This window comes from Zerene cesonia, unplaced genomic scaffold (assembly GCF_012273895.1).
Source record: "Zerene cesonia ecotype Mississippi unplaced genomic scaffold, Zerene_cesonia_1.1 Zces_u003, whole genome shotgun sequence".
NCBI classification, from domain to species: domain Eukaryota; kingdom Metazoa; phylum Arthropoda; class Insecta; order Lepidoptera; family Pieridae; genus Zerene; species Zerene cesonia.
The window spans coordinates 1,373,435-1,392,183 of NW_024045133.1; the positions used below are offsets into that span (position 1 = coordinate 1,373,435).

General features: G+C 34.8%; 2 protein-coding genes across 2 annotated transcripts in view; one reads left to right on the forward strand and one right to left on the reverse strand.

The window, feature by feature from the left end:
- LOC119838453 (zinc metalloproteinase nas-14-like) overlaps positions 1–9,663 on the forward strand; it is an 11,193-nt gene extending 1,530 nt beyond the window's left edge. The window contains exons 2-7 of the mRNA XM_038364400.1: positions 1,890–2,065; positions 6,072–6,288; positions 6,918–7,090; positions 8,122–8,272; positions 9,033–9,172; positions 9,511–9,663. Coding sequence (XP_038220328.1) covers positions 1,890–2,065; positions 6,072–6,288; positions 6,918–7,090; positions 8,122–8,272; positions 9,033–9,172; positions 9,511–9,630 — 977 coding nt within the window. The 3' untranslated portion in view covers positions 9,631–9,663. The remainder of the gene's footprint in view (positions 1–1,889; positions 2,066–6,071; positions 6,289–6,917; positions 7,091–8,121; positions 8,273–9,032; positions 9,173–9,510) is intronic.
- Positions 9,664–12,629: 2,966 nt separating this feature from the next.
- LOC119838577 (protein artemis-like) lies at positions 12,630–17,978 on the reverse strand. Its single transcript, XM_038364566.1, has 3 exons — positions 17,516–17,978; positions 15,390–15,840; positions 12,630–13,880 (listed from the first exon to the last, which is right to left on the reverse strand). Exons 1-3 carry the CDS (start codon positions 17,793–17,795, stop codon positions 13,472–13,474), a joined length of 1,140 nt encoding a protein of 379 aa, XP_038220494.1. The 5' UTR covers positions 17,796–17,978; the 3' UTR covers positions 12,630–13,471.
- Positions 17,979–18,749: the final 771 nt, after the last annotated feature.

Below are 18,749 nucleotides of genomic sequence, written 5' to 3' on the forward strand. Positions count from 1 at the left end.
TAATTCCCTTGCTTTTACAACGCAAGCAATAACAAAGAATCTCATTCCCATTTTCTACGTTATTCTTTGTATTAATGGTTTCTATTTCATTTACTGTCCAATATCCTGTTGGAGTTGAGGTTTAGCATTGAATTATTCCCTCTCCTCACTCCTAGTAACGTCAAAATTACGAATATGCATGTATGTAGATTTATATTGCATGTCTATATTTATATAAGTATTATATCCTTACACAGTTGGGTAATAGCTATATACAATAAAGTTTATGATAAAAAAATAATTGCAGAGTTTTATGACTACGCATTTGTTTGACGTTATGAGCGGACGTTGTTACATATTTTTTATACTATTTCATTTTAGCCATGCGTTATGGAAGAGGGGGGTTATTCATTATACGATAAATAACAAAGATTATGGTGAGATTGTTTATTTATGTGTTATTTATAACTAACGGTTGCCCCCGGCCCCGGCCGCGTGGATGTCAGTTTTCGCGACAAAAAGTAGCCTATGTGTTTTTCTAATTTATATAACCAATTATACACTAAAAATCCTCAGCTTGATCCCGTGTTTTCAAGGACCCTAAAGTAAATTCAGAATTTTGCCTGATTTTTTACACCTTGGCTCCGAAAAACCTAAATATTTTACGGACCCCTATTTTTTTTCTAAAATCAAATATATCCTCGCAGATAATGTAGGTTTCTAATGTTACAAGTATTTTAAAAATCGGTCCAGTAGTTTTTGAGTTTATCCATTACAAGCAAACAAAAATACAAATTACCTCTTTATAATATTAGTGTAGCTATCTAGACTACTAGCTATGCCCCGCGGTTTCACCCGCGTGTGTCCGTATCCCGTAGGAATATCGAGATAAAAAGTTGCCTATATGTAATTCCAGTTGTCCAGCTGTCTATGTACCAAATTTCATTGCAATCGATTCAGTAGTTTTTGCGTGAAAGAGTAGCAAACACACACACATCCTTACAAACTTAGTAGGATTAGTAGGACTAACTTCCCGTCATGTTGGGTCCAAGCGAGTAACTGACCTGGTGGTAAGCCTGATGGTAATCGATGACCACCGTCCATGAACATTCGCAGAGATAGTGCCTTTGCGAATGCGCTACCCGCTTTTAAGGGGTAAGGAATAAGGAAACTATTTCACGCCGGTTTTCTGTGGCTGTGTGGTACTTCCCCCGTGCAAGCTGGCACAGTTCGTGTCGCAGAGCTCTCGACTTCCACATTAACCTATGTGACAAGGTAGGGTCAAAGAGGGTAATGGGGCGAAGAAAAAGCGAAAACTCAAATAAAATTTTAATTAAAAAGAAAGTATTTATTATAACTGCGTGTAAACATAATTTGCTTATTAAACTATCATTAGAGATCAATTTCAGTCACTTTGGCAATCAACTTTGGAAATTATAAAAGTTTAAAAAAAACAGATTTGACTCTCATTACACCAACTTTGTGTAAAGCATATGGGATCAAGGATCAAGTTATCGAAAGCATATGGGCGGCACTAGCAAAAAACAACAAATCGATTCATAGATTAAATAATTATATTGTAACAAGCAAAACAATACAGCCGAATGGAGAACCCCCACCTTATTTGAATTTGATTAAAATACATATCATGATTCTGTTATTTAATATTCTTATGACACATTACATAAACATGTTCTTATGGGAAAAGTGTTGCTATTTTTTAACATGTTATTTATTCTTTTATGATACCCATAAGAATCCTTTTTGGACGTTAACAAAAATATGAAAAAATCTGTCGATTTGGTCGATCGTCTCTCGAGTTTTACAGCGTAGCGTAATCATTATTTATATAGATTGTTATATTTACATCCATGTCATTTAAATATATGAAAGTTTCATTCCTATTCAAGATCTTCACTCTCAAGACGAAATCGTGTCCACATTTTCGAAGATTCAAGAAGAAACCTGCCTGAAGTTTTTTATGACTGCTTCAAACAGCACCAGGGATAAAATACTGTTTATCAGCAATCCGGATAAATTGAAAACGTGTCCTCCAAGCGCATATGATTATTCCAAAAGTGTTGTGGTGAGTTCGAATTATACTTAAGTGGTTACTGTTCTGGTTATGTGCTGGTCAGGTTAGGTCTCAGTATATGAAATGTTTGATGTACTTATCGTTCAGATACAATATGTTCCTTAATTATATTAGTTCGCTTATCAGTATTTTCTTCCTGTCTCAACATTAAATCATCGCAAATGTACTCAGAACGGCATCACAGTTAGCGGTCCTTCGAGCTAGATTCAGAGGCCCTATACTATAATTAGAAGTAAAAGAACATATATTTAAAAATAATCTACTGAAGTATGTAGGGCGGCTTTTTGGACTAACAATAATTATTGAAGTGAGACGTCTATCTATTGGCAGTTAAAATCGAATGAATGAAATGGTAGTGATCAAAAATCAAATTACAAACTAGAAGTTACATTGGCAGCTTTATAGAGGATATAATATATAAATTTTACAGTTTTGCTCCATTAATAACTATAATATGTTGAGAATGAATATTATAAAGTTACATATACTGAAATATTATTGCATTAATATACATCCTACTAATACTATAAATGCGAAAGTTTGTGAGGATGTGTGTATGTTATTTATACCTATTGCAATGAAATTTCGTACGTAGATAGTTAAACTACTGGAATAATATATAGGCAACTTTTACCCCGATATTCCTATGGGATTGAGACTTACGCGGGTGAAACCGCGGGGCGCAGCTAGTAACAAAAAATAAAACAATTACTATTTATCTCAAAAATAGGTCTATCCAATGGTAATGAAAAAAAAAACTTACGACAAAGTCTTGTGTTTATTTCGATAATTGGGAATGAGACAGGGAAACATTTCTTTAATCAAGTTCATAATTTATCACAGCAAATGCAAATAACAAACCTTAGAAGTTCTTTATTTGCTTCCTTTTTTGGGTTGTCTTGCTACAGCAAAGTCGATCATCAACTCTCGCGGAAGCTCTCTTAAAATAATTTTAGCAAAATATTTTATACTAGCGGTCCGCCCCGGTTTCGCCCATGGTACACATATAGGCTATAGCCTTCCTCAATAAAGGGGCTAGAATTTTTCGAATCGGACCAGTAGTTCCTGAGATTAGTGCGTTCAAACAAACAAACTCTTCAGTTTTATAATTGTATTAGTATAGATGCAGTTCATCTGCCAAGCCAATACGAAAATGTTATTTAAAACAGATAATCATTTGTTCTAGCTCATGCCGATTGGATATAAATGTTTGAACCAACGTGACATAGCTGGAATAGTTTATGACATGATTAAATCCAGCATTGAGAATTTTGGTAAGACACGTTGTATAATGAAAAGTTCATTATAAACAGTCGTCAAGAGGAAATATAGGCCCGTTTTTTTTTCCTTACCCTTCCTAGTTCATCCTTCTTGCCAGTCGTCAATCCTTTCCTTATCCCATTCCCGTTAACATCGGGCAGTGCATTCGCAGACGCCCTACCTGTGCAAATTTTCATGGGCGGTGGTGATCGCTTACCATCAGGCGAACCACCAGTTCAGACGCCTGCGATGACCGCTGTAGCCTCACAGTTACTGGTCATAATGCATTAAACACGCCATCATTAGAAAACTAGCTGGTAACCGTGGTAAGTGACGACTCGTGTCTCTAATCATGTGTTTTTTTAGTATTTAGAAAGTTTCCTGGCATCCGCGGCGCCACGAGCACACTACCCAGGTAAAAAATGGCCTATATGTTTATCCAGACTATAGTCTATCTCAGTAAGATCAGATGTTTTTAGTAAAAGTATGAAATACGTAAATGCATAGATTCTTACAAGATTTCTAATATTTGTAGGATACAAATATCTATTACACATTTTGAGGTTATTTTTATATGCAATTTTCTTAAACGTTAACATTTATATTACTTAATTACCTTATTAAAGTTTTTTCGATATTGATATTGTATTTGTAGTCCTTTTTATTTCTGTATGTATGTTTATTTTTTATTTATTTATTACTCTTTAAAAAAAAATTGTACAGGAAACTTAAAAAAAACAAATGAATATATATATTAATAACAAGTAAAACAGAAGAAGAGTTGGGCAGCCTTATCACTCAGAAGAGATGTCTTCCAGGCAACCCGGGAACTATATCATGGTTCCATCTTTTTTTTTTTCATTTGCTCTGGAACCCTTAGTTTCACGAGTCCGGCTCGAACTGGTCAATTATTTAAGTGTCAAATCAAATCAAATCAAGTTTATTAAATCAACACTTAACCTAACCTTATAGCTAAGTACATCGCTGTAGCAATACGAATAGGTATCAAACAATTAAGGTTCAAGACCGATATATTTGCTAGGTTACAGAGTAACCTGTATTATCTACACTAATATTATAAAGAGGAAAACTTTGTTTGTTTGTTCGGTTGTAATGAATAGGCTCAAAAACTACTGGACCGATTTTTAAAATTCTTTCACCATTCAAAAGCTACTTTATCCACGAGTAACATAGACTATATTTTATTTTGGAAAAAAAAAGAGTTCCGTAATATATCTTTATTGAAACATCCAAACCAGTATACCTATAAAGCTGAAGGGTTAGTTAGTTCGTTTGATATTACTTAAACTCAAATATATAACTCTAATCGCAATAATTCACATATTCAACTGGACAGCTATATATTATAAAGCTGAAGAGTTTGTTCGTTTGTTTGTTTGAACGTGCTTATCTCAGGAACTACTGGTCCGTTTCGAATTCTTTCAGTTTTAGATGCCCTACAATAAAAGTATTGAGGGAGAATTTAGGCTTTATATGTACCACGGGCGAAACCGGGCCGGACAGCTAGTTAACGATAAAAGTGTATACCATTATAAACATAAAGAAAGAACTCTATACCATAGAGGATGTTGATGCGTATAAAAACGTAAAAAAATACAATTAACATTATTATAAAAAAGATTAATGTTTTAAAGAAAGATAATTTGTTTATTATGGACACTTACAAATAAGAAAAACAATAGAGGTCACAGGCGTAGGTACTTATAAGTATACACTCGTATTATGCTATATAATGTATATATTTCAGTTTCGCCTGTGAACAGTTACGATTTGGCCAAGAAATTTCAAATGAAAGTAAGTATCCATATAAAGTATATACAATATCCTCAGGCGTTCTGATTGGAAATACCGCATACAAGTGCATATGATTAATATAAAACAAATTCTAAACCCAGTAGCTCTTACACACTCTCCTAATCTAGGTAAAACACTTTGATGACAGTAATGTACGGGTTACGCAATATTCTGCCCGTACTCCTAACAACATCATCATCATCATCAGCCAATATATGTTCCCACTGCTGGGACACAGGCCTTCTATAATGTGTCGGTAATTTTGTAGCTCGGAAATGAAAGACACGGGTGTTCAATTCGACGTTTATTATAAGACAACTACATATAACTTACATACTACACTTCTATGAGGATTGAGGGTTCAGGCCATAATCCACCACGCTGACCAAATGCGGGTTGGCAGATGTCACATGTCGTCGAACTCTTAATTCTTTCTGTCTGAGACTGCTTTTTTTTGTATCATACAAAAATTGTTGCTTGTGAACTACCTCCACCTATTTCTCCGCAGTTGGTATGTGGAGTATTTTTCTGGATGATTCCCCGTGACCACGCTCGCTGTAAAGTGTTCGAAACGTCGGGTTAATAATATAATGAATAAATCGAGTTTAAAATCCGTTAAAAAGTTTTTAATTTCTAAATATTGATAAGCCAACACGGTCAATATGAAATACTAGCTGCGCCCCGCGGTTTCACCCGTGTAAGTCTGTATTCCGTTAGAATGTCGGGATAAAAAGTTGCCTAATCATCATTTTATGATCATCATAGATTATGGATAAAATCATATTTCATTTGCAACTCCCGGTAGGAAACCCACAGCTTCAGTATTTTTTGCGTGAAAGAGCAACAAACACACACACATCCTTACATACTTTCGCATTTATAATATTAGTAGAATTTAGACTCTAAATAACTTGACCTATAGGACAGGAGGAACACCAGCACGCTACTATCACAATCAGAGCGAGATTATATCAACACACATTACAACCAAGAATGTAGTTCTGATGAAAAGACCATAGCTAGGCGGAGCGGTGATGAGGCTTATGAAACGGCTGCTTTGACGGACGATAACTTGAATTACTATAAAGATAAGGTGTGGCCGCTAGGTATCTTGCTATATGGTATTGATGAGGAATTACGTAAGTTTTTAATGCTAATATTGTTGCTGCATATATACTCAATCTGACCTTTAAAATGTTGTAACAAATTTCACTAGTAGAGCTACATTATTCCAAAGTCATAGGCTATATTTGAAAGAAAGAAAGAAAACAAGCCTTATTGCCACATAACAACCTTAAAACTAATATACTTAAAACTTAAAAATTAATATAAAAAATTGAACATGGCAATCGAGACAGACTCAGTCATACTGACGGGCCGGACAGCGCTAATTTTCAGTCTGCCCACTTGTTTTATAATTCCGAGGTTCTTATATATTATTTTAAAGGGCAACAGACAAAGGGATATTTATAATATTCATTTTTTTTTTCAAAAACTCAGAGACACACTCTCAACATTCATAGGGTTGGCTTCCCCCCTTTTTGCTCTTTTTACTTTTATATAACAATTTTTAGTTTAAGGTTTATTTTTCTTTTCTATCTTTTAACGTTTAAAATTTTTTTACCTACAAGTGTATAATGAGCAGGGATGGGACTGGCTCTCTTAATACAGGTTATACCTAACAAGAGGGCCAGAGCCTCTCAATCAATTTGTACAAATATCAAGGTGAAATAAAGATTTATTATTATTATTGTTATTTTTCAAAAAGGTGGTACCACAGACCATAACATACTGTCTCACGCAATGGCCACAATAGAAGTGGCAACAAACGTCGTTTTCCAAGAAATAAAAAATGACAAAGTCCTCGCTGCTAAGAGTCTATTATGGTTCGGTAAGAAGGGAGAAGATGGGCCTGCGTTTGGTGTGCAAGATGGAAACCAGGTGAACGTTTTAGAATTTTTTTATAATCTGCCATTTGCAAAATTATTCTGTGCTACCTATAATCCTAGCTAAGCGAGCTAATCCAGACTAATCTATATGTGTACCAAATTTCTGCGGTTTTCGACACATCCATCTTTACTTTTTTTCTTTTTTATGTCATAGTCGGCATTGGAGCTGATGGGTCGTCTGATGGTAAGCGCTACCGCCACCCATGAAAATTTGGAGAGGCATAAAGTCAAATTGCAGACCTTACGCCTCTACAAATGGATTGTCGACTTTTAATTGGGAAGGGATTAGGAAAGGATTAACGAGAGGAATAAATAAATGAAAGGACTGGGAAGGGTAAGGAAAAGGATATACCCCCACCGAACGAAACACAATAGCATGCTATTATTTCACGCCAGTTTTTTGTGGGAGTGTGGTACTTCCCCGGTGCGAGCTTGCCCAATTCGTGCCGAAGAGTGCTCGACTCCCACATACTAATGGAATAAAAAAAAATCATATTAAAGTTATGATATATATACACAGTGTTATTTTTAATTCGCCTGCTTCCTCTTTGTCCCATTATTAGGTGTATTAGAAATAATACTATTTGTATTATTCATTGCTAGTAATAATTTCTTAAAATTATGTATTTACCTGGTGTATTAATCCCAAAATATCCCACTATATAAGGTTTAGTAATAAAACAATAAATAGAGGGCGTACCAATCGTATATTCGTGATTCACATCATCACTAACATTAGTCTACTTAATTAACTTTAGTTACGCGTTTTAGACGATGTAGGGCGACATCCGTTAATGGTATTGATGCACTATAAAATAACACTTTTACGGCGGGTAACTTCTACTACATTAGGGACAATGACGTTATCACAAAACATTGCATCACGTATCTCTTTCATGAACATCAAGTCCATGAACATGCACCTTTTTATCCGACGGGATACAGGCTTCCGCGGATGAGACAGCGGGGCGCAGCCAGTCCATGGTACACGAACAAATTATATGGTAACGAAACATATTTCAGACGATAAATTTGTCATCGATGACGCACGGGGCGGCGGGGCACACAGCGCACACGATCAACAACTTGATGCGAGCTCTCGGCGTCCACATGACGTCAAATCGTTTCGATAGAGACAACTATGTTACGATCAACTGGAACAACGTTTTGGAGGGTAATTTGTGCCTGTTTGTGTGCGCGTGGGTGTGTGTGTGTATGTGTTTTGTGAATAAGTGTAAGGAAATGTTTTCAAATATCAAACTCAAACTCAAACATACATTAATTCATTCAACTAGACTTCCTATACAAGCACTTTTGAATCGTCATATTTGATATTACACAGTTATAACATTTACCACCGGTTGGGAAGACAGTTTCTACAGAGAAGAGCCGGCAAGAGACTCTGTACTGTTACTCTTCACAGTTACTGATACTGTAAATATTAAATAATCGTTATATGTTATTGTAAATGTTACGCGTTGCGATTGTTATGCTATGTTTAGGGACTGCCTGTTATTTGGGTCGAACACCACCCGCGACACCTAGTACTGCTGACTAAGGTGTTTAGTAGTCATTGCACCAGTACAGATAATATATGTGATGAAAATATTTTTTTTTTAATTTATGGTTCGCAACGCCATCGCTAATATTCTATTAGACAATATGGCAACATTGTAAAAAAAAAAACAAAGAACGCGTGGAAAGAGCGGCTAACAAGATGAAAAATTAATTTAAATTTAGAAGAAGAAATTTGGGATTAGGGTTTCTTTGTTTTTTACAGGTAAATTATATATTTTGTAATAAAAATAGTAACGTGTTATATACGAGTTCTAATTATAGAAACTTTGTTTTTTACAGAAACACGCCCAGTTTATTATTTTGCCCAATTGTCTTAAAATTAACTTATATATAGATGAAGTTTATTTGTGCATCAGGTAAAGAGCACTACCTAGAGAGGGCGCCACAAGAGTCATGGCTACACATACCCTATGACTTCGCGAGCGTGACTCACGCGCCGGCGAACTACATGTGCGGGGTTTGCGAGCTCGGAGCTAGCACTGTCCAACCTATACAGGTAAGCTTGTAGAAATTTCTTCTTGTCCTATCCTACTAATATTATAAATGCGAAAGTTTGTGAGGATGGAAGTAAGTTTGTTACTCTTTCACGCAAAAACTACTGAACCGATTGCAATGGTATTTCGTACATAGATAGCTGAACAACTGGAATAACACATAGGCAACTTTTTATCCCGATATTCCTACAGACTTACGCTACCGCTAAACCGCTAGCAGCTGCGCCTTAAAGCAATGCCGATAAACTTGATTGTTCTTTAATATTTGTTCGTTTTTGTTTAGCATCCTGTATGTATCCAGTTGACAATAATAATTGTGTTATTTATGGTTATTTTTCAGGATCATCAATGGCAGCGTATAATATCTATGGGTCATAAGACGGTGCTCACGGACGCTGACAGGCAAACGGTTAATCTACTGTATAGTGAGGAATACCGCAATCGGTTTAATGGCGCGTGAAATTTTGCGTTTGTAATATACTGTTTTAGCTTGCTTGTTTCTTATTTGCTATCCCATAAAACAGCAATAGATCAGAAAGTTTTGTCCTTCCAACTCTATGTAATTTGTATGTAATGTGTGTAGAAAAAGGACACCATGAGTAGTGATAGCGTATAGTCGGCCATTCCTAAAGATCGAGGTGCTGAGTTCAGCCCATGTCGGATCTCATATTTGAAAGAAAGAAAGAAAAGAAAGAAAATACATTTATTTATATAAGGTAAAATAAAAAAATGATCAAATTTACAACACACTAAATATATATATATATATATATATATATATATATATATAATAAAAAAAAATAAGTAAAGTAATATAAGATAATGTATAATTTAATAGAAATACCCAATTTACAATAATTAAATATAAATATAAACGAATAGACGATACCAATACCAGTATGATACATAAATAAATAAATTAAGCCTAAAAACTACAGCATCAATACCGGACAGTCACGTGCTTGGTGTCTCAACTCTCAACCCCAGAACCTTTTTGCAAAATCAGTAGATGTTTTTTCAATTTATTTTTAAAACCTAATACGTTTTTAGTATTGCGTATTGGCGGTGGTAGGTCATTCCATCATTTAGAGGCACATAGACATATAAATACTTTTTCTTTATGTAGAAGCCAACGCCACCACCGCGACTGCGTATCCGCTGTGGGCATGGTATATGAATTAAACGGTAATCGCAGAATCTAGGAGCCCGACCGTCTTCTCCTTGATTAAGCCAAGTTTCGTTTAAACCCAAAACGTCAACGTTATGGCGCCTTACAGCAACAAAAAGCTCCTCGTGTCCAGTACCCAGTGAGCGCTGGCTCACTGGGTACTGGGTACTGGACTTTATAAAACCAATAATAAGATTGTTTTTAGCAGGCATTACTTAGTCAAAATGTAAGGTAAATCACACTCGAAATAGTCTGGCGAGCTAAATGAAGGTAAATATAAAAATTGGTAATAAAAAAATATATATACAAAATATATAATAATATGTATGTAATAGACTATATGATATGAGTTGTAACGAAATAAACTAATATAATAATAATGACATTAAAACATTTAAGCAATTGTGAAGGCTTGCCACTGTCATGAAGGCGAATAATAAACAAAAATAACATAAAATTAACACGTAAGACAAATAAGGCGCATAAATAAATTTCATATAATATTATCCTTATCGCATAATGCTATGACATTTTACACAATATATAAAATTACAAACGTATATAATATAATAAATGTTGCGTAACAAAAAAACCACAAAAATAATAATTATTATAAAGTATGAAACACTAACTTTTATGCCAACTTAAATGTAACATACATAAAAAAATGAATGAATCAGTGTGCATACATCAAATACATTAAAATAGCAGGGCGAGTAACAGGCAATACTTGTTTGATGAAGATTACCATCTAAACATGTATGCACATACAAACATTAAAAAAAAATATTAAATAACAGATATCTGCTGAAAATGTATTTCATTACTATTAAAAAAACACAAATAATGGTGTATAATAGCTTAATAAATAAGTTTACATTTTGTTTGAGAGACGAGAAAAAGGTATGTATATAGAAAATATTTACACTATAATACATGAACGCCCAGTAAGTCTTGATAAAAATGCAATATTGATAACAAATTAACATAAACAAAACAAAGTATGAGGGTTTAAAATATTCAAACAAAATTAAATGGAAAAAACCTTGTCTATATCGTCTTCTGATTTTATAGTAACATTTTTTGTTTTACTGTCCCGACGTGCATAAATAATTCCCCAGCGCGTCCAAATGAAACGCCAATTTTTTGCACCCCCAAGCTTTTATTTGTGGGTTTAATGTCAATAGTTCAAGTTATGCAGATAACATGGTGGTCCTTAGTCCCTCGATAAAGGGTCTTGGAGTAGGAGAATCAAATTATGTTTTGTTTTCTTAGGAAGGTATTTTTATTTAGTTCTAACTAAATTGATATTAGAAGTTGTTGGTTGGTGTACTCAATGTATATAGGTACCTGATTAGTGTCATATTATTTTTTGAGTTTTATTTAAGTTGTGTTTTACTTGCCTAATAACGAAATGTTTTTAATTGAATTGAGTTTCTTTCAAAATAAAACTTTATTAATTTCGTTCTTTATTAATTATACAGCTTTTATTTTAAACGCGACCAATAATAGTTAAAAAATTAATCTAAGTAATTTAACGTACAAAGCCACTAAATTTTACATTTAATAATATTTTGAGTTTTATAAGTTCAATAACTGCATTTATTTCATTTAATAAATTTTACTCTGCCAAATGGATTTGGCTTGTAGGAAAACTAAAAAAAAAAAAAAATAGCCGAAACAAGTAGCTAAGTGTAGTAACGTTATAAATAACACTTGTGGCAAAATTAAACAACTTGATTTTTTATTTTTTAATAATTAATACTTAAATATAGAGTTCAGTTTTATAAAGCACAATGTGAGAAGCAATCAGATCCACAAAATAAAAAATTATATACAGTAAAATTGTCTCACATTTTTATACAATTAATGTACATTAACTGAAAAAAAAAAACACTAAAACGCGCTTATCTCAAAACTACAAAATCTGAGTTATTTAGCTTTCCAACTACGGGGACGATAGACTCTGAACGTCTAATAAATCAGTTCGCCGTTACAAAGGATAAAAAGTGAAATGATGTTAATTTTAATTTTTAGTTTTACAGCATTGAAATGCTTCATTCGGATTTACGCGGGTGAAACCGCGGGGCACAGCTAGTGCTCCATAAATGAGAAATTTGGAAAGTAAGAAATGGTGTGTCCCTTAGGCAAATAAAACCGAAAGAGTAGAAGAAATTCGATTGCTGAGGCGGGATCATGAGTGGCCGAGGCTAGGCGTTGCTACGGTATGGCAAATAGGCGCGGGTTCGAATCCCGATTCGTTAATTTTTTTAAATAAATGTTTTTTTTTAATAGATGGTTATTTCATTCTACCCATTGCGTTTTTTCTACCTAATTGAATAGCAGTTAGGTGGCGCTGAAGAAATCTTGCCCTCAGCGCTGCAAGTGCTAAAACCGGCACTGTGAATGTTATGAACTGATGGAATATATTTGATATACTAAAATGGATCGTAAACATAAGAATCAATGCAAGAACTAAAGCCATACACATTGAAAACATGCTGGAAACTGTGGCCTGTTCTGGCTGCGGAAAGTGAGGAAGAATCTGCCCAAATTCTAACTTTAAATGCAGACATTGTCGAAAATGCGAGTAGACGAAATGGGTTCGAACAAACAGACTCAAGTGACATTCAGGAATCGCTGAAATCAAGAGATGAAGACTTGACTGAAACCGACTTAGAGGAAACATTAAATTCACAACCCATCAAAGAAGACACTCCAACAAGCGCTGGAAACGTGACATTTAATCTGAAAAATTATTTGAAATCAATTTGATCAAAATCGAATTTAATCAGAGGACCATTGCTTTTTCCTCACCCGTCTCAGTCCATTCCTTCTTTCCAATCTTTCCTTTTTCTTTACCCGTTAAAAGCAGGCAGCTATCATCAGGCGACCCACCAGCACCATTGCCGACAATGACATTTCTATGGTGATAAGGTTTCCAATACTTGCAAGTGGATTTTTCACCATCATAAGGTTCAGAAGATTAAAGATCAACGTATGTTGTCCTACCAAAAAAAGCATAATTCGAAACCTCATGAAATCTGTACTTTAGTACAAAAACGCGTCTCGTCCTTAAAAACAATCAATTCATTCATTCTGTAATTTTACACCAGAAATGTATAAAGAAATGTCATCCAAAAATTTCCTTTAATAGACCTTTGTCCAATTTCTTTTCCCGTATCTCCGTCTGACCGTCGCAAGCCTTGACGATCTTTCTTTTGACCCCACGCCTATCGACAAACGGATTGGGAAACCCAACGATTTTATCGGGTGAAAAATAATTCACAAAATACATAAGCTCACTCCGGCTGCAGTGCGTTGCGAAACACACGTCCATCCGCGTCTGCGTCACGTGCACGACTGATTTTAAATTTGGTGAATAATTAGTCCATTTCATAGCAGATAGGTGTACATATAAAAATTGAGGGTAGTTGTTTGGTATGCATGTTATATGGTTATTTTCCGTGCGTTTCGTGCATAAATGTATTTTTGTATGCTTTGAATCATTTGTTACACCAGGCACCAAATGAGGTATCAATCTGAAACAAAAAGAAATTAAATTATTAATAATTAGCTGACCGGCATACTATTCTGCCTTACTCTTATCATTTAGGGGTATGAAACATAGATGCGTGATTCTCAGACCCACCCAATATGCTCATAAAAATTCATGAGAATCGGTCCAGCCGTTTCGGAGGAGTATGATAACTGACATGAGAATTGTAAAGATTTGTTGAAGAAACTTTATAAAAACTTGTGATTGTGACTTGTACTTGTGACTTTCCAGTAAACAGATAAGATTCCTTTCAATTTAATAATAAACTGGCTTTCTAAGGGCAAGAAAAACATAGTCCATATCACTCTCTAACCAACTATCTCCAGACACAAATATACCACAAAATTGAACCAAAATTATAATAAATAATACGAATAAATCTTCATTTAGTAGGTTTTACAATATAGTACAGTGGATTGTGGCTCAGGCCCTCTTGCTAGGTAATACCTGTGTTAAGAGGACCAGTTCCTTCCCTAGGAGTGATATTAGGATAAAATGATGGGTAAGTAACAAACAAACTCATTTTAGCATTTATAACATTAAGATACACAATAAATAATAATTTAATTGTTTATGCAGATTAATATATATCCTATCCTACTTCCTACTAATATTATAAATGCGAAAGTTTGTAAGGATGTGAGTGTGTTTGTTGCTCTTTCACGCAAAATCTTCTGAACCGATTGCAATGACATTTGGTAAGAAGACAGCTGGACAAGTGGAATAACATATAAGAAACTTTTTATCCCGACATCCCTACGGGATACGGACTTACGCAGGTGAAACCGCGGGGCGCAGCTAGTAATCGTATCCTACTTCCTATTATTATTATAAATGCTAGTTTGTAAGGATGTGTGTTTGTAACTATTTCACGCAAAAACTACTCAACCGATTGCAATGAAATTTGGTACGTAGACAGCTGGACAACTGGAATAACATATAGGCAACTTTTTAACCCAATATTTCCACGGGATACGGACTTTCGCGGGTTACCGCGGGGCGCAGCTAGTTATTAATAATGAACTCAAATTGAGTCGACTTACTCTTTATAGCAGGGGAGGCCAAGATGCTAAATGCGCATTTACTCGAGCGTCTTGGAAACCTATTGAAATTCGTAGATGAGACGATAGCAAGATTTAAAGTCCTATATTGTTTTTAATTTTATCGGTGGAGAAACGTTATTTGTTTCTTTTTTATAAAAAAATAGGGATATGGAAATAACCAAACGCGTTACAAGCTCGAGTAAATTCCATAATCCCCTCTTGGACTCCCCTACTATTAGCAATAGAAAAGTTTTTTTATGTCGCAGTCGGCAATGGAGCTGATGGTAAGCGCTACCACCGCCCATGAACATTTAGAGAGGCATAAAGTCCATTGCAGACCTTACGCCTCTACAAATGGATTGCAGACTTTTGGGAAGGGATTCAGAAAGGATTGGCGAGAGGAATAAAAGAAAGGACTGGGAAGGGTAAGGGAAAAGATATGGATATACCTGTAAAACTTCCATCGATCCTCATCCACATAGACCTTCACGCCTAGTCGTTTATAAATCTCGTTGAAAACAAATTCGTATCCATACTTTGCGGATGTGTGCAATGCTACACCTCTATTGACTGTCCCATTGTTCAACCATTGGTCCAACTCTCGCAGCAGTACGTCAACACTCTCCGATCGTTTCGGGAAATCCTCGTATGCGTAATCAATAAAAGTCGTATCTACGTACATTGCGTTGATTTTGATCGGAACACCGTTCGCATGCAACGCGGCGTATTTGCGTACGTCGGAGGTGTTGATGCGAAAATCGCCTGTAAACAAAACTGTATAGGATACAGTTTGGAACAGAAACATTACAGCGCCAGCGCTGTGTCCAGCTGGGATCAGGGTTACCGTTACTAATATCTCTGCTTCGTCCTCTATGCTCGGTAACGTAATGAGCGATGAACCTGGGAATTTAAAATTGGAATGAAGATACGTATTAAACATTCATACATCCTATCCTACTAATATTATAAATGTGAAAGTTTGTGAGGATGTGTGTATGTTTGATACTTTTTCACTCAAAATCTATTGAACCGGTTGCAATGAAATTTGGTATTTAGGTATGGCTAAACTGGAATAACACATAAGCAACTTTTTATCCCGATGACCCTTATAAAGGCAGGGATTGATACAAAAGCTGTAAAGCAGAAGAGATTAACTATAATGGAATATTTAAAAAAAATCTACAAATAAGTCTCCAACATTCCTGGGGAGGGATTTTCCAGTCCACATACTAAAATGGGACCAAAAGGCAGCTAATTAGATTACAAAAAGGATCATGTCAATTGATAGAAAACCCACAAGTTGTTGAATTAAACCTAACCAAATCTATTTGTGCATATTTTTTATACAGACAAAAAGAGAACCTACTTTATTTTTGGGCATGTTACCTTAGTATTGACTAGAAGCAACACACTCCATAAAAATGCACATTCCTCTTATTATAAGTTTCTAAAAACTATTTGAGATTACATTACATAAATGCAGTTGCTTCAATATTTTTACTTACAGTATTAAAATACACTATAATATGAAATATCTTCTTATGCATCACTGTATAGAAAAATTCTGTTTTTTATATTACTTACTAGCTGCGCCCCATGATTTCACCCGCAAAAGTCTATATGTTATTCCAGTTATCCAGCTGTCTACATACCACATTTCATTGCAATTGGTTCAGTAGTTTTTGCGTTAAACACACACAAGTAACAAACACACACACATCCTTACAAACTTTTGCATTTATAATATTAGTAGGAGAGTAGGAAGTAGGATAGGAAAGAATTGTTTAAGAGTAGTAAGTAATTGGAACTTTTTTTATGACATCATCGGCAATGGAGAGATATAAGCATTTGCAGAGATATAAGAGCCCTACAAATGGATTGCTAATTTCAATAGGGATAAGGGTAAGATGAGGGAAATAAAGGAAAGGAATTGGTACAGTGAAACCTGGTTAAGTGAGACATCAAGGGACCTGCAATGTCGTTTCACTTATAGAGGTATTCCACTTACCCAGTGTCTCAGATATACAGGTATAAATAAATATCTGTCTCATTTACAGAGGGTTCCATTAATAGAGGTCTCTTCGCGTGTCTTCCCACTTTCATAAACGGATATTAACTTCTGTTTTTCACGTAATGATAACGATTGTAGCTTTCGTTTTGACATTTTTCAAATAAACATTTGTATGATAGTAAAGCGAAACTAAAACTAAAGGTAATTGAAGGTCAAAATTTGTACTTACGTACTTGGAATTGCGTGTGGAATTTGTGGGTAGAATAAGAATGAGTAAACAAACAATGTTATCTCAGTTACAGAGGTTTATGCATATAAAATTTACTCGCTGTCTCAATTATAGAGGTAACTATGATGATAAATCGAAAGAACAAATCCCAGATATAGAGATTTACCTCGTCCCACTAACAGAGGTAATTCAGTGCCAAAGTGTTGGGACCTCAGCATGAGTTCCAGTTACGGAGGTTTCTCACTTATCCAGGTCCCACTTAACCAAGTTTTACTGTATAATAAGGATACAGGCCAACATAATATGTAAATGAATCTCAACTAATTGTTACCAACCTAATTTCAGAACCTTCACATATTCCATAATCCTCGGGTCTCTTTTTTCGTCGTCTATTATAGCAGCAGATAAATCCGTAGTGTAAATATATACATTATGTTTAGTCAAATAATCGAGTAAGGTAATTGAATGCAACCCCTGCATGTGATCTGAATGGCAATGGCTTAGAAAATATGCCCGTGGTTTCGCTGATGTCACATTTTCGAAATTATCTACCCATACACCGGGTATTTCTTGTATTTTTCCGTTAAATGCACTTCCAATAGACCGCTGATACATAGCTATGCTCACACTTCTTGAGTCAAACCTAATTATATTCGATTAAACTGACTAAATTGTTATTTTACGAAACTTGTTGACAACTAAAATATGGACATTATTTTTTCAGTTCTCACCTTCAAAAAGTTTCATGAAATTGACTTGTTTAAACAAGTTATTACTTCAATTATCATGGAATCATAGATGATACTTGATAGACTGTAGTCTGTCAAGTGTCAATTAACGACATTTCATTTTGTATGACCATGAAAAAAAAATATTTTGCCACTAAGATCACAGAAAATAAATTATATAATTTCTTATCGCATATTTTAATATAAAATTAATGAAAAAGTTATAATTCTATTCGTAAATTCGTCGGTAATTATATTATTTTTTATAATTAGAACAGAAAAAATGTATTCCCATGTTAATGTCTTGATTGGCGCCTGCGACATTTTAGCGAGATGATTTTCAAACTCAAAAAGATTAACGAAATTCCTTCCTACTAATATTATAAATGCGAAAGTTTGCAACGATGTGTGTGTGTTTGTTGCTCTTTTACGCAAAAACTACTGAACCGATTGCAATGAAATTTTGTACGTAGGCAACCGGAATAACATATTTTTATCCCGATATTCCTACGGGATACTAAGTTACGCGGGTGAAACCGCGGGGCGCAGCTATATATATTAAAAATCTGAAGAGTTTGTTTGTTTGTTTGAACGCAATAATCTCAGGAACTACTGATCCGATTTGAAAAATTTTTTCAGTTTTAGATAGCCCTTTTATTGAGGACGGCTTTAAGTTATATACGTGCCAAGGGCGATGCCGGGGCGGATCGCTAGTATAATACATTAAAAGTACAAAAATTCGTTAACATAATTTTTTTTTACTGGTAATTATTAAATTATGATATTGTTTAACGGAAATCCCCGAAACAGATTATCAGTACTTAATTTCCTGAAACTTTTA

Bases quoted from the DNA above. Each gene is read 5' to 3' on its own strand.
- LOC119838577 (XM_038364566.1), bottom strand. From the start codon at position 17,795: ATGTATCAGCGGTCTATTGGAAGTGCATTTAACGGAAAAATACAAGAA. The intron at 15,841-17,515 runs GTTGGTAACAAT...TTAAATTCCCAG, and splicing joins TGTGAAGGTTCTGAAATTAG to GTTCATCGCTCATTACGTTA. The intron at 13,881-15,389 runs GTATATCCATAT...TTTTTGTTTCAG, and splicing joins GATCGATGGAAGTTTTACAG to ATTGATACCTCATTTGGTGC.